The following is a 16,838-nucleotide window of genomic DNA, read 5'->3' as shown; positions in this document are numbered from 1 at the left end:
TATTTAACCTTAAATTTTTATTAAAAAGTTTCATATAAGGATGCATGACTATAATTTTCAGAAATGCATTAAAAACTCTGCCCACAAAATTAGCCAAACAACATTTATGTTCCTTCTTACCATTGCCATATAAATGCATACAAAGAGTATTTTCACAACTTATATAAATCCTTCTGTACTTCATTATACATAATAACTGGCAAAGCAGTTTGGCTGTTCTGCTGTTAGTATTCTACTGAGAACAAACATAACTTATCAACTGCCTGATTGCAGCTTGAAAATTAGGTATCAGCTTACCCCGTTCAATTATTACACCTGTTTGAATTTTGGCTACTTTGTCAGAGCAGCAAGCTAGCCCTAGGAAATTTCAACACTCTGTTTCATTAGTCTATTTGACAAAACTTCCATAGCCTTAGGAGCTTGCAAAAAGAGTGAACATAACGAAATACTGAAATGGGGAGAACAACTGAAAGACTGCATTTTGTGGTTTGACCACTGTAAACACTTCCTCTCTCCTCATTACTAAACCAGCCTTTCGGGTTCTTTGGATGTTTTTCTAAGCTCTGCACACACTACCTGCTCAGTCCATTCAAGCTACCCGAAAGGAACATAAAACTGGAAAGAAAGCTGTTGCTGAAACTTGATAATAATGACTGCTGATAAAACACTGATCATAAGATTCATGCGCTGCGATATAGAAACATATAGCACTTCACACAGTAAAACCTCTTCCTCTACATATCCTACTGACTGTATGAGGACTGATGCAACAAGGAGAAGAAACAAGCAACAGAATACTAAAACAATGGTAGCTCACCTTCTGTGCCATTGGGTGTCATGGAATTGGTATTTATATGAGAGTTATCAAGCTTTGGACCACTGGGGGATTCACTACTACCACTTAGTCGGCTGTGTGGGCTGGCTAGATCCTGCATTTCCATAGACCTGAAAGCAAGATGCAGCCAGTTTTAGTGACACGTTCAACAGAGATTACATAGGAGTTACTGATACAATGTGCAGCCCGCTATGAATCGAAATCCTCAACTTAAGTAGCAAAAAATGAACAGCTTCTTCCAGTGGGATTTTTTCTAATTTAAACTTCTATCATGCTACACACAACTAGTGATTGCATTATTTCTGTGGCTTAAAAGAATAAAATTTAGATTTGAAGTACCACACTTGAAACACTCACGTCCCCTTGTATTTTAAAGATACGTATAAAGACAGAATCCCCACTATATGAAGACATATATTCTCTTAACAATCAATTAACACTGTGCTTTTTCAAGATTTACCACTTAGTGGCAATATAATGGGCCTCTAAACCAAATAAAATACTTGTAGCAATTGTTGAAACCCATCATCTACTGACAGGGAATGAGATATTCCTGATGTATGTGTTTACTCTGGCAAACTACTTAATTGTTCCTCTGTTTCCGCTGAAACAAATGCAGCATTAAAACAGTATTATGTCTGCTCACTTGTTTTCTTTGTGGATTACATAAAGCGTACCCAATTGGAAAGGGATATGACCAACATACAGTGAATCCATACATGTGTCAGTATGCCTTAGCACTCTGCAGTATCTCAGCAGCTGTCGTTTAGTCAAAATAATAAGAGAGCAATTCAGATTCAATGTAAAACTTAAACGTTTACAGAGTACTCAAGCAGCTGAGTATGTCTGATTTGTGCTGTTAACAGCCTTATATAAAAAGGACAAGAATCATCACCACCATGATATATACCACCGTATATGTTGGAAAACTTGGAAATGCAGTGCCCCTTATTCATTGCTTTATACCCCAAAATTTTGATGATGGTATTTGACATACTTAACACAAGCAAATGCTCTCAGCAGAAATATCATCACTCCAAGGCACTTCAGGCAGTAACTTTTCTCCTTAAAATAAATACTTGGGCTCTTACACAGACCTTATTAAAATTATAAAAAACAATCCCTCCACAGCAATGGTATAAACAAACATAAGTGCCATTTCTGCCATGAAGCTTCCACATTTTGATTGAGATTTTACCACAAGTTCTGAACGCAAACCCTCCATTTTATATTTTATTGCTTAAAATCAAGTACACAGAAAAAAAAAAAAAGGACAGTCCTACAATGAGTTAACCAAGCCACTATCCAGTACAAGGTAAAATGATTTGGTGAAAATACATGCCTGCAGCTGACAGACTTTGGGGCACACATATAGAAACAAAGCTCTCGCGCTTATTGATCGGCTTCATGTGGAAAACAGGGATAATTATTTACTTATCACGTGAGGAAGGGGAGGAGAGGGAAGGAAAAAAGCTTGCAGAAAAATAGCAATTTTCAATCATATCCTTACCTGCAACTGAAGGAAACAGCAACATCTGAACTGGTTTGGGACTTCTGCACCTGTAAACCAGGGAGACAAACAGAAGCCTCTATTACTCCGCTTTCATGTGAGGCCTTAATTTAAACAAAAGATCATCACCGCAGATGACGATTCTGTCCTTTAAACCAAAACGGAGAGGAGGAGGGCACGGTGCCGGTGAAAGACATATTGTCTTTAAATTGAAGGCTCGCCTGTTGTTTCCTCGCAGGTCCCTCTCCCTCCTCCTCGCGCAGGGACGGCGGCCAAGTGCCGGGACAGTGATTCATCAGGGGCCCGTGACAGCTGCAGAGGGGCTCCCTCCTCCCTGGCCCCGCTGCCGCATGCCCCGCTGAGGGCAGGACCCCAATGGTGGCAGTGGAAGCGCTCCCCCTGAGCCCCTCGCACCTCCGTAACGCTCGCCTCTTCCCACCACCGCCCCACGACCCTCTCCCTCCCAGCCCTCCAATCTTGGCAGCATCTTGCCCTCCTCGCCTTGGCTGTCCTCTCCCTCGGCTCTCCGCCACCCAGCCGTCCTCCTGGGAGCCACCTCACCCCACATGCGAGGGGCAAGGCAAGGCTGGCGCTACATTTTGTCCTTTCCAAGGAGATCTGCCTGTTGTACAAATTTTCAGTACCTCAACAATAGCATTACACGACCCTCCCCAAAACAAGCCCATCTCCAAACACGGCAAATTAAAATAAAGCACACGGCACTGCACAAGGTCTTACTCATAAAAATTCTCCTCTCTAATGAGATTTCTGATAAAATGACTTAAAAGAGCACTTCTGGCTAAACAAATGGTAGGAAGCTGCAACGTTTACCTCTGAGCTCACTCATCAAAAGAGGAATTTGGTTCCAATGGGAAGCCAGCAATAATTTTCCAGTTTAATAAAACGACTCCTTGTATAACTAGGTGAGTAATAGATTTTCATATCCTATAAGGAGAACACTCCTGCCCCACTAACAGGAGCTGCTCTGTGGCCGGCTTGGAGTGTCAGCAGGTGATAAGCTCAGGTGGAGGGACGCCGATGGCCGCTGTTAACCCAAAGCACACAAAGGCTGAACTGGGAAAGGTAGAGACCGCCCCAGCGTCTGCACTGAGACTTTTTCATGCGCCTCCATTCAACCTGAACTGACATCTCTTAACTGATCACAGAGCAGAGGCTCTGTGAGATGAGGCATTTTAAGTGCCATAAAAATCATCCAAGCAAATCCTACTTCTGTGTCCGTAGTTTTTTTGTTGTTTTTAATCACGGGCAGAATTACTACCAGCAAAAGTAAACAACAGTTGGGGCGGTCGGGCAGCACCAAACATTACAAATGATGGCAAGAAGCATGCAATAAAGTGCACGGAAAACACCAATATCTTTATAACTGTGTACTTATAGTTCTGCACAATGTGATTCTCAGTACATTGCTGCCTGCAAAATCAAACAAGACGAGCAGATACATTCAGAACTGTGCACTTTGTCTGAAAGATCTCTTTTTGCAATCTTTTTGCAATCTTTTACGCAGCAGAGAGCCTTAGGATACATTTCTGCTGTTACTTCTAAACACCTGGAAAAAATTATAGGTGAGAACTAAGTTTGTTTACAGAGCTATCTTCACTCCCTCTTGCACAGGATCCTCTAAAACGTACCTTTTATGATAGAAAAAAACTTCCTTTTTCAAATGGATGTTTTAATTAACTGATATTTTTTTAAGCGCCCTACAGGTTATTCATACTTCACTGAACTCCAAAATGCACTTAATCCTCCCTGTTTCACTGACCCAAATTAAAAATAAAACAAAACTTCTGTGCACTTCTAAATATGTACGTCTGTTTATGGTGAGAGAGATTTCATTTAAGGTTTCATGGGAGAGGGTAAGAAAAAACCCCAGTTCGTTGAGAGCAAATTGAATATATACCTTAATATATACCTTCTACATCCTCTTACGCTCTATGATTTGTGAAAGTTCATATCCACAATCTTCATTTTCATTAGACATACTATGGATATATTCCTTTGTGTCTCAAGGATTATTTAAACCATGTGTTGCACGTTACTGTATTTAAAAATGACTCTTTAATCAAAATAACTTTAAAACAACTAATCCTCACTTAGGCTGGTCAGCTGAATCCACAGAGTGGTCCAGGAAAAATAAATCTACTCTCAAGAATGCGAATGCAGACAACAATTAGACACAGATGTGAGCGAAATTAGTTACAGTTTACAAAATGCTACACTTCACATGCTTTCAGTTTTTTATGCGTAGGACACAATTACAACATAGTAAAGGAACCACACTTAGGATGACGAGCTCACAGAATGAAAACATTTCTGGGTGGCATTCGCCAGCTCTCAGGCATTCTCCTGCTTTGGCCAGCAGATTCGCGGAGAAGCGGAGCGCTGCGACATAACTCACATATCAAACAAAAAGTGCGGAAACCCCGCGACGGCCTTCCCCGTCCGGCCAAAGAAAAAGGAGCTGTCAGTCAGCCTCCTGCCCTGCGCTCTGCCCAGCTCCAAGTGCCCCCCGTGATAAATGACACGCACATTCTGCTTAATGCATGAAAAACAGCGCTGCGGATAATTCAATTGCGGGAAGCAACGTTCACATCTCTCTCTCGAGCGCGGGCTGCGCTACGTGGGCACACGGCGGGAGAGAAAGGACGAGGATAGCAAAGCCGCTTCAAATTCATCCATTTAAGGATCTTAAATCAGGAACATCGAATTCTGATTAGTTAATGAGGTCTTTTAAGTTTGCCTTTTTTTCTAATTAAATTTATAATTCTTCGCAGATGGAGGTTTTGTTGATGTTCAATTTGTCTCTCTCATTTTGTTAAACCTCACATAGTACTCCACCAATCCATTGAATAGCCACATTAAATCTGTTAATACCATGCTCTTCAACCCCAGAAATTATTTCCAGAAGGCAAACTTGCTTTGAGAGATCATCAAACAAGACTTAAGGTACACATTTTATCACAGTTTCCCTACCACAGAGCTCAGGATGCGGAGGAAAATTCATGACTTTTGCAATGTTTATTATACTTCGCTAAATTACAAATCAAAAGCATCTGACAGAAGATCGCGTACGAAGCCAAAAACTTAATAATGTTCTGTGAAAAGTAAACTGTAAATGGGAAGGGATTCTAAATTTCAGCAGCACAGAGCAAATAAAATGTAGGTACTTGTCTAAATTACAGGTTTTCCACACTATTTTTACTTGCTAGAAGCAATTTTTTTTTTTTTAATGGCTATAATTTAAAACATTTTTCTAGCTGAAAAGAAATTTTTTAAGTGAAAATAAGACTTTACCCCACAGAACCATTGCCAGCACACACACCTTCACATAAAGCACATTTCTACAAAGAAATTTCATGGACAATGTAAATTTTCAAATCAGACCATTCTCTTGTAGGAAAAAAGAAAATCATTTTTAGCAGAGGGCGAAGGAAGACCTATCCTCATACAGCCCTCTTTTCCTCCTGTAAATGCTCCGCGATCTCTATGTACACACATACTGGTTTCAGCAGCCAAAAAGCTCAAAACCCCAAACACAAACCAGCCACAAACCAGCACCTTGCTGACAACACACACAACTGGAGCAGCCCTCCCCTCCTATTGCTGGGCTGAGAGCGAAGAGGTAGAGCTTGTTGTGCTGGATACTCAAAGACAAATTGCACTTCTTAAAACAGAAGCAGATAATTACAGCCATTTAATTTTTAATTGCTAGTTTAAATTCTTCTGGAAGCGCCAGGCTGTGTGCTCAGCTCACACACTTATGAATGAAGTGCTGGGAAGCACAGCAAGCTCTCCCTGCTACGAACGAAGTGCCGCAGCGTGACAACACTCCCATTATAAGCAGACATTTCAGAAAAGCCTCTCCTCTCCTCCAACACTTTTTTTTTGGCTCCCGAGAAATATCTCATACTTATTGCCATTGATCACTCATTCTTCTCACTGCTCTCCTTCCGAGGGTGCAGCGTGGCTCCGGCTGTGTCACCTCAAGGGGCTGCAGGAAGGGAGCTGCACCCTGAGCAGGCCCTGGGAACGCTCCGGCGGTGAGCAGTGCGTCAAGTGAGCTGTGCATACGTGCTGATGTATGGCCGGAGTATGTCATGTGTGCTCCATGTACACACGAAGAGGCATTGGTTGACATGTCAGACCAGCAGCCTGTGCCCTGGTAGATGCTCTGCACTGTCTCAGCATGGGATGGAAAATAAGATTCCCCCTACGCGCTATCCAGTGTTCAAAACTTTCAGCAATGCACCGAACGTTTCCACGGCTTTCCTGAATTTCTCTCTGCTTTAAGCAAACTATGGGAAATACACTATTTTTACCCTCTGAAAACTGTGAATTCTTCTGCTTGCACTTTTCTAACAAAACGACCAGCACAAAACCCAAATCCCTCCAACCCTTCTGAGAAACACTATAAAACGCACCGACACCTTTAACTTTTCCAGCACAACCCTTACACTGCCAAAGGCTGTCCTGCCCTCACTGCTGTTTGCCCCAAACACTCACAGAAATACAGACCAGGGAGTGCTGTGTGGGTCCCATCGCTCAAGAGCATAACACAAGTTTTGCAGTTCTGCAGCTCTTTGCCTTCCTACTTCTGAACTCGGAGCCACCATGAAACATCGACATGCATCGGATATTCTGGCACTGCAGACATTCATTCTGTCATCTCAAAAAGTTCTTCTGGGGAGGTGGTGGTGGGGGCTCTGTGTTTTCCTCAGTATTTGGGAAATTCAAACACATTAGGCAAAAGGATTTCCTGCTTCAGAAAGCGCTGTCAAAAATCTCTGTCATGCATTCTTCCTTCCCCCCCTTTTTTTTTTTTTTTTTTTTTTTAATTTACTTTTTCTCTCACGCTCTCGTGTCACTTTTAGGAAGGACTGTGGAGTCCCCGTATTGCCATGGAACCATCTGTACCGGTGTTGGGGAAATCTCAAAGGAGGACCCCCGAACTTGGCCGGGCACAGCAAGCAGACCCACGGACAAACTGCATCCAGAACCCCGGCCAAAATTAACCGCTTTACGCGGCGCTCTATCACCGACCGCTGAGGCGGACAGCATCCCCGGCACTCCGCGCAAGCCGGAGCGCAGCCCAGTGAACAACCGCGCTCTGTTTCGCAATTCGCCTTTCTCTCTCTCTCTTTTCTTTTTTTTCCCCCCTCTTTTCCTCCCCCTATTGCCATCTCCCGCCACTGTCAATGCCCGCCCCGCCGTTACTCACGGTGCTCCGGGGCGCGCAGGGTGCGCGGCGCCCCGCGGTGCCTCCGCGCCGCCGGGCCGGGGACGCGCAGACAAAGCCGGGCGGAGGCGGGCGGCAGCCCCCGCCTGCTCGCTGCGCCGCGGAGGTCTGCCCAGCAGTGCCTGGGGGCACGCTGCCGCTTGCCGCCTCACTCCCCCTTCTTTTTTTTTTTTTTTTTTCTTCCTTTCCTCTTCCCCCCCCACCCCCCCACCACTTTCGGGTCGTGTTTTTGTTTTTGTAATGCAAACCGCAGCTCTTCTCTCTCTCGGTTTTAAAAGCAGTGCCCGAAGCCGCCCGCCCCGGCCGCGGTCCTCTGCGCAGCGCGCACACTGCGCGTCCCGCACCGCCCCGAGCGCCGCGCCCCCCCCCGCTCTGAAATGCTTTAATTGCGTGTGGACGCGTCCCCTCCCGTAAGCTGGCTTTAAACAAAAGCCGTCCTAATAGAATAACTGGAATTAAACCAACATTATATCAATGAGAGGAGCTAAATCAGGATACTCACAGCGGCTCTCAAGCGCAGCCCGCCTGCACGCCCGGACATGCCGTTTTGATTGGATATGTAACAGATTTGTTCTCAAATATCTGAGATTCTTGCAACCTTGTAAAGAAAGGGTCTGCTAAAACTATTGAAGCCAGCCTTCTCCCATTTAGAAGTATTTATTAAACGAAGTCTCAGGAACTTTAAAAATAGCCTGAACCATGCAGATGTGTGAAGAAATCAGTACTTCTAATAATGATTGTAAACACGGTCAAACTTGTATTTCAAATTACTGCTGCTCACTCACTACATTTCTAATATTTACAGCCGTGAAAAGGCCTTTTCCACTGACCTGAGAGTATTTCCAAAAGGAGCGCTGGTTGCAGAGTTAAATGGGAGCGTTAAGTAACGGTAACTCTCTAAAGCTTAGCTTTTACCAATCAATAAGTAATTAAATAATTCAATTAGCAAGCCATTAAACTGTAATGGCTTTACGATACATTCCTATTACAGCACTTTTAGTAGCTCATAATAAAAAAAAAAAAAAAAAGGTTTTAAAATATATACGTTATAGTGAGAACCATTAGGGCGAACACAGTAACTACATTTGACCGGGGCTCTCTGGATCGTTCCCACTGTGCAGACAGCATCTTTCAGTTTGTGTCACTCTTATTTTTCCACAGTTTTTCAGTATGCTTAGTCCAGATATGACGAGGAAAACAGCCTGATGATTTGCAGTACCAAAGGAAAAAAAAAGATATTAACACTATGCCAGGTCTAAAGCACTAAGAAAAAAAAAAAAAAAAACAACCCACCCACAAACATTATTTTGTAAAAACAGATTCAGACAGAACGTTTTTTCTTTTAAAAAATCTGTGGTTATTCACTGCTTGTATCTCCTTACCTTCAGTTAACTACTCTGTGAATGAGAGCAATACTTTCAGAGGACGAAAGTCTTCTGGCTACTACATCCCAGTAAGCGATACATTATTTTGTAGGAAGTACATTGGGAATACTTCAGGAAAGCAGATGGTTTTGCAAAGCTACAAGTCAACCTCTGGCTGCAATCGCACCTAGGATTTCATTTTGTTTAGTGGGGAAAAGGGATCTGGGGATAGACCCATACCATATATGGGAACCCATGTCAAAATAAGCCAGTTTCTATTGGGCCCGTCAGCACAGCCAGCACAAACAGAATCCGTTTACTTCTTTATATTCACAAAACAGATCCCTTGCCAAGAAAACTATTTATGATGTTCTATATTAAACTGTGAAAGAACGGCAAGTTACTCATCCCAGAGACGGGCAGCTTTGTCAGGTAAAATTCACTCAGATAACCAAATGCAGAGAAGTGCACTCATTCTGAACTACAGTTCTGAGTCCTCAGAAAATGCTCGCGCTGAGTTGCTTGGAACTGTTCAGGGGATCATTTTTAAATAGAAACCAACCCAGTCCCTTAAGAGTTAAAGACACACGTCCTGCCTCACTGTCTCTAGAATCTCTATCTACTTAGATGAGAAAGGTCAGGGACGTGCTCACAGGGAGCAGAAGCTCTGCTTTCTCTGGAAAATTCTCAAAAAAATTCATATTGTTGTTACGAGGCTCTATCTGACACTGGGAGATGCAACTCAACACCCTCTCTCCAAACTAGTGATATTTAAATGACGCTACGGAAATCCAGAAATGATTTTAAAAAAACTACAGCTGTGACTTCCCCTGATGTACACGATTTTTTGCATAAACACACTTTATCTTCCAGTCAAAAATAAAACCAACAAATAGAGCAAATATACAAATACATGTCATTGTTGAGAAGTAAAGCTTGCTGAAAAAAGATTTGCTATTGGAGGCTGCAGTCCCTAATGGGAGTTTTGTCTAAGTAATAACTTTAGGAGTGTGCCCAGTCCCTGCATTTAATTAAAACTAAGACAGATCCCCCCTCCCCCCCAGACACACACTCGTACAGAGCTTGATGATGTGATGATAAAGTGGGGATAAATTACTCTGGGGCTAAGATGATCAGAAAAATTGTATTGACAACGCACTGAGAGAAAGTATCAGCTTTGAATTTTCAAATGTCTCCTGTACTAAGGCATGTAGATGGTACGGGAACAGAAGCTACATAAGTGAGGCTCATAGAAGAGGGATGTAAGATGAAGTAGCATCCTTTGTATTTATCCAGCCATTAAACAGTGCCTTAAAGGTCTTTATCTGATGTCTAAAGATTGGATTTTAGATTGGCATTTATCATTAGCTCATGGCATGTTCTAACTCATGAACTTAATATACAGTTGATACCATGGACCAGATCTTCATTTGGCTTAAGAGTGTGTGGATTATTTTTTTAATTTTTATTCTTTCAATAACAAATTAATTATGCCAGAGCACTTCACCTATTAGAAACAAGGAGATATGTTTGTCCTGCATAAAGCAGAATTCTGTATGCTTCGTTTTTGGTTTTATTCTTCCAACCAACCGCATGACAAATCAGTGCCGACTGGGTTGTTGGTCACTGACACCCAATAACAATTTTAAACCACAGTTACACAAACATGAGGTTTGGGATAGAGATTTCAGAGGGATTTGTATCTGTTTATATCGAGCCTGAATTTGCTCCAATTCTGCATTCCCATTGACTCAGCTCCGATCTCAAGAGTAATAGGGAAGACCAGGCCTGTTACCCAATATCAAGTGTTCAACGAGCTATTGGGAATATTGTTACCCCTATTTCTCATGCAATATGCTTTTCACATCATAGGCAGCATCACACACTTGCTTTAAGCCAAGTAAAACTGGTCCACTCTTGTTGTACTATTGAGTACTGCTTAAACGCTAGAATTACAGGCGTCCAAATAAATAAGAAAAAACAAGATTGATATGAAACAGCATTTGAGCATTTGCTTCTAAGTAGGAAATGCTGCTGAAATACTTAACATCATAAATACACACAGAAAGACCACACTAAAGCAAAAAGTGCATCCTATCGCTCCTCTCATAACAACTGCAATGCAATGTCAGACCCTCTGACACAAGCAATATCTGTCCTATGTCTCCATACAAGTTTTATCTTACACATAGCAGCTGTTGCCTAGAGACGCCCCTGGCTGCAGCAGGAGTTTGCAGCATTTGACAGGAGCCCTTATTGTCTCACGCTACTCATGTGATCAAAAGTAGGAAGAGCTCAGTAATTACAAGCAAAAAAAAGTGATAGAAATGAACCGCATTAACTGTTCTGTCCAGAAACCATCAGGGTGACCAAGAAGAACAATTTCATTAGATTCCTCAGAGATACACGAGATAAAGTTAATAATGAATTAGGCTTAAGTGCCATTTGTTGTAAGAAAAGGTGTGTGCTGCTAACCTTTGCCAAAGTGTGCATGAACTGCTAGCCCAAAGGACATCTCTTGCATAGGATTAAAAATATATTCATTTTGTGTAATTTCAAAGAGGAAACAGTAGATTTATTAACCTGAAATAGGTACAGCATTAGCTTTTTTAAACAAATTCATGACTTTCTATGATTCTGAAAACATTTGTGACAACGGTGATATAAACAAATGCAGAGATTTTCCTGGGAAGTGGTCAGACTTGACGGTGATAGCAAATTGCATTAGTCTTTTTCAATTTCTCACTTTCCAAAATCTCAATTTTTTTTCAAAAGGTTGATCATATCTTAAAACCATTATATAATAGGGAAAAAATATAGATATCATATACGTATTTGAAGACACAAGCAGTGTAATTACATTCAACACTAAAAAAAAAAAAAAATTACCTGAAAATAAATAAGCAGTTTGGCAGGAAAAAAAAGGTTTCCTACATGAAGGTAAGTTGAAAAGTTTTAAACATTTATAATGCTGTCATCTTTTGGTACTTAAGCGTACATCTCTCCCATCCCTTTTCTCTTCTACAGGTCTCACCAAAGCAATTGCAATCACCGTGCAAAGATACTGATAAACGTTAGTCTCCAGATCATCTGCAGTAGACGCTTTGCTCAAAAGTGATGGCACTGCTTTTCCCCAAAGTCTGGGAAAAATCAGACTCCATGCCACTCCGGGGCAGAGCTTTAAGATCTGCTCCTGATGTAAGAGTAATGCAGCTTTTCCAGTTACTCAGCAGCCTTAATTGAGGCAATGCCTTATCTATTAAATGGATCTACTGAAAATTAGTTTCCGTTTTCCAGTAAAGTTCAATAGCTTTACAGGGATATTTTCAGTACTCTCAGTGGTACCTAAGAACCAGTGAGCACATCACTTTGCACAAAAACCTCAGTTTGAAAGATGCATAAACATGTTAGGAAATGTTTATAAAAACAGTCCCACTGAAGACTATGTAATGAACAACGCTGTATGGAGAATTAGGTGTTTGCAGGAGAGGGGATGAAAGAAGTAAATTATGACCTGTGAGTTTCTCAAGGAAAGGGTTGATTTTTTTAATTTATATTCAAGCTTTTGCGCCAGCTCAGCATGGAAATGGAGCTGCCTGGAAATTGAAAATGACCATCCTTCACTATGATGTGTGAATAAGAATTTGATTACAAAAATGAACATGTTGAACCAAATGCACCAGAGATTGTGAGGAGCAGCTTGCTCTCACTCAAACGGGCAATAAAGCCAGACTCAGTAGCTTCTCTGAAGACTGAAACACACAACGAATGCAGTACAAATGAGAGATTACCAGGGAGCTGACAAAACAATCAAGTACCGTTGTTCTGTAAAGACTATAAAACACATCATTTCACACACGTGCAGTTTTTCCATACTTCAAACTCCCACAACTATTTAAGCCTTCCTCATCTTTCAGTGAGTGCTTATAGAAAAAGTTAGAATTCACAAATCACTGCAAGGTTTTTTTCACAGCAATAACGTACATTTTGCCAGTGACATAAATACAGCACATTGTATAACATGAGTCAGCTCGGTAATGCTAGACCGTCTCTTCTCTAACTAATTTCCATTAACATGAACAAAACCAGTGTTGTCAGCAACTCCTATAAGGTGAAAAGGGAGACGGAAAGTTTCTCTTTGCTTTTCAGGTCTGATTTGAAGTGGTACTCAGAATTCTTAATTCTGCAAGAAAAAAAACGTGTTTGTCCTCTAAAGACAGAAACAATAGGTTTACTTGCTGCAAATTCCATTTTGTTATTATTTCCTTAATGCATTCCGTGCTTTTTTTCCTGAAGCACTACGAATGTCACTGTTCAACAGTAGATGGAGCAGTAGATCATTACAGTCTTAGTTATCTGTGCCAATTACTGCATAATTTTTCAGCTGCTGACATGTAAGCAAATGCCAAAAAGATATAGAAAAGTAATTGTTAAAGAATTTAGAACTGTGAAGATGACAGTAAAATAATCCAAGCAAGAGTCTGCCAAATGGCAAAGAAAAGCCCGCGTTTATGACTTAATAAATAAACTTAGAAACACACATTCACAAAATCACAAACCGTATGTTAGTTGAATATAGTAAATATGAACATTCTTAACCTTGAAATGCTCGCTCACAAATATTTTCTAACCATTCACAGGAATGGTGAAGTGCCTTCCAAAAGTGAAGTTCAAAAATATTCCACATTTTTGGCCTTGTAATGAAAAGGTAAAAGTGGAAGTCTGAAGCTAAAATAATAACTACAAGAACAATTTACTTCACGCTCTCATCAGTTGCTCTTCCTTTAAAATGTTTGTATGAAATTTACCACAATAAATTGCTTTGAACTTAACAGTAATTATATCATGACCCCTGTTTGTTCACCAGGGATTAGAATCCTCTCACCAAATGGGAGCCACATGAAACGATGCATTTAATTTAAATTGGTCACTCCAACCCTCATCTTCAGTGGAGACAGAGAGACATCCACATGATGTGTAGGGAAGGTCCCAGTTTTGAGGCTTTCTTCTCCCAGTCAACATAGAAGATGGTCTGAAACCAGATTTCAAGACTGGATGGCTATGCCTCCCCCAAGATTTAGTGTAATTTCCCTTAAAATCAACTGGGTCTTAGTGGAAATTTATTCACAAAAATTGTAATTGCTGCATGTTCTATTTTGAAGCTTCATATAATTACTTAGTCGTACAGCCAATATTTGTCGTTACAAATCAAGGCCAGAGGAAAATTTCTCCATTGCCTTCAAAGTACCAGTTCTCAATGGCAAGCCCACTGCCCTCCCCCGCTTCCTTCCAGCAGCATTAACTTTTTCACTGCAATCTCACAAATCGGAAAAAGAGTAACCTCTAAAGCTGTTTTAGACTGAAGGTCAGAATTCAAAGGATTGGTAACTCTATCCACAGAGCTCTGCAATGATATTGCTATTGGAAACACGCTCAGAAGCACCAGTATTCAAGATGTTTTTATTAAGCAATATCAGTAAGTACAAAATATGAAGGCTTTTTTTTTTTCCCCATATTGTGAGTTTATCAAGACAAGTATTTGCTTTCTGTCACCAAATTTTAGTTTGATATTCTCTGAAGTAACAAAACTGGGCTCTATGTTATGTGCTAATGAAAACAGCAGCTTTGGTTTGTTTATCTAAATACTTAAAGAGAGGCACCTCTTGCAGGCAAAATGTAAACAAAGCTTAAACTCCTTTTACTGCTTGGATACTTCCAAGCTGCTAATAAGGATTTTTTTTTTTTTTTTAATTAAGTGCATTTTGCAGATTTTCTATATTTCCTGCTTGACAATCTGTCTTCCCAAAGAAATATTTAATTCCTAAACCAATTATTCATGATTACTACTATATTTTAAGTCTATGAACATAAGATAACAGATCCCTGTCAGACTTAAGCTCAGAGGAAAAAGAAGACAAAGGGCAGTCAGTACTTTTGTTTCTGCAAATCTGACATTAATTTAGAGGGAAATAGGTTAGAATAAGGATGGTTTCAAAAGAGCTAAGAACAAGCAAAAGTTTGATTTGGTATCAAAAAAACCCCAACATATCATATACCTTGCCCTTCTGTCTTGTATCAACCACACTGCATATAGAAGAAGCTGAAGCAGCCTTATCTACCCTGGAGATTTGCCTTACCAAGTTCTGAAATCCTGTCTTCAAGGATATCTTTCGTTTTACAGTACAGGAATTTCAACACATAACAGTCTGCTAAATAATATTGTTAAATGACTATTTCACAAAGACACAGACAAATGAAAACACACCTTATGCTGGATGCCAGTTTCTATGTTGAAAGGTACAACACATACTGTACACCAAGCAGAGGCAGAAGGCTTTTCCAACAAGCAATACCAGGAGCATACAATAACGTACTCAAGGAGAAGAGCACACAAAGATGCACACAACTGAACAAAAGTGTACGAAACAAAGCAGGATGATTAGAGATAAATGGTTTGTACTTGCTATAATCTGATTTTTAAAACAGAATTAGGAACTAGAACCACATGGAATACACTGAGTGCAACTCAAAAATGCTTAATCTTCAGTGTATCTGGTGCCAGTTTCCTTATATGTATGAATAGGGCACCTTCACATACACAGGCTGATTTTTAGCAGCTCTTCTGGAAAGCAGCAAAACACTGCTTAATCAGACACACCTAGGAAAATTAAGTAGATATAGCAGCTTAAAATTCAGTAGCCTCAAATGTTCTCCACCAATGTATTCCTCTTCAGACAACTACTTCATTAAAATAAGTCATAACTCTATGGCTGGAGACTGAATACTTCAAGTGCCCATTTCTGGTGCTAGGGAAGCAATGCTCCACTGCCCCAGGTGAGGACTCCATTGGTGCTGCTCTCACATCAGGCCCTGTGACTGGCCCCACCAGGACAGCATGCCCATCCTCAGCAGACACTGATAAATTGCTTCCCTACCCCTCACTGTGAGGAAAAACAAGTGTCCAGAAAGCTCCCCTTCCAGAACACACATGAGAAAGGACTTGGAATTCAGGAAGCACCTCAGCAACTGTGTGGTGCCTAAGTTTGGAAGGGGAATATCAAAGGGACTCAGCCCCCAGCTGGGTACTGCTCAGGCACCATAAAGCTCCCATCCCTCTCTGAGATCTGTAGGAGCTGCTGCAAACCAGCAATGATATCCCTACAACACATTTCTCTTCCTGCCTGTTTCTCCCCTCTCATAAATTCTCATTATTATTTATAGTTGTAATATGTTATTAAATAAGAAAACACTATCAATATTTTCACCTCCAAAATACTATAAAATATCGTTATAAATCTTGAAGCCTAAATTAAAATAGGATTGATGTTATGAGTTTCTTTTTATGGTACTGGCCTCAAATATATGTGGTGTACCAAGCACAGCTGGAGACGTATAGAAATCTTTCTCTATTAGTTGATGAGTTCCAGGACTTGGCTTTTGTTTTTCTGGTCAGGAAGTAAATAAAATACAAGTTAAACAGCATGCATCATAAAGTAACAACTGGTAGATCAAATATTTTTTAGTCTAATTTAAGATGGAGTTGCCTAAAAATCTTTTTACTACCTCCTGAATATGTGGGATGTAAGTTTCAGCAGACCCTACACTGGGAGGTTCCTATCAGCCACTGTTGGAGTCAAACAGGGTTTGAGCCTCGGCTACTCCAAGTCTGTTTGAAAGTTTGGGCTCTGGTACCCATTAAAAACCCTTTTGAGATCAGAAGAGCTGTGTACTGATGTTCGGAGCCTACAGCTCACATTGCACGATACAGGTAGTTATCTCCTAATGTCTGGATGCACTGAAGACTCCATTTTCTCAAAATTTGAATGGATACCATAAATTACTTGATGTGAAAATCAATTTAAAAAATAACTGGAA

At 40.8% G+C, this 16,838-nt stretch overlaps 1 protein-coding gene across 12 annotated transcripts in view; it reads right to left on the bottom strand.

Annotated features, from left to right (window-relative positions):
• Positions 1-16,838, bottom strand: part of EYA1 (EYA transcriptional coactivator and phosphatase 1) — a 158,244-nt gene that overhangs the window by 78,876 nt on the left and 62,530 nt on the right. For 10 of the 12 annotated variants that reach the window (XM_048938936.1, XM_048938939.1, XM_048938938.1 and 7 more), the window contains exons 2-3: positions 2,346-2,395; positions 818-945 (exon numbers count right to left, since the gene is read on the bottom strand). In XM_048938936.1, coding sequence (XP_048794893.1) covers positions 818-941 — 124 coding nt within the window. In that variant the 5' untranslated portion in view covers positions 942-945; positions 2,346-2,395. Of the gene's footprint in view, positions 1-817; positions 946-2,345; positions 2,396-7,581; positions 7,643-8,981; positions 9,062-16,838 lie in introns of those variants that run through there. The other 2 variants (XM_048938930.1, XM_048938929.1) reach the window with 2 other exon arrangements.

The sequence above is a fragment of the Lagopus muta genome, chromosome 3 (assembly GCF_023343835.1).
Source record: "Lagopus muta isolate bLagMut1 chromosome 3, bLagMut1 primary, whole genome shotgun sequence".
Lineage (NCBI taxonomy): Eukaryota > Metazoa > Chordata > Aves > Galliformes > Phasianidae > Lagopus > Lagopus muta.
This window is presented reverse-complemented; position numbering and strand designations above follow the sequence as displayed.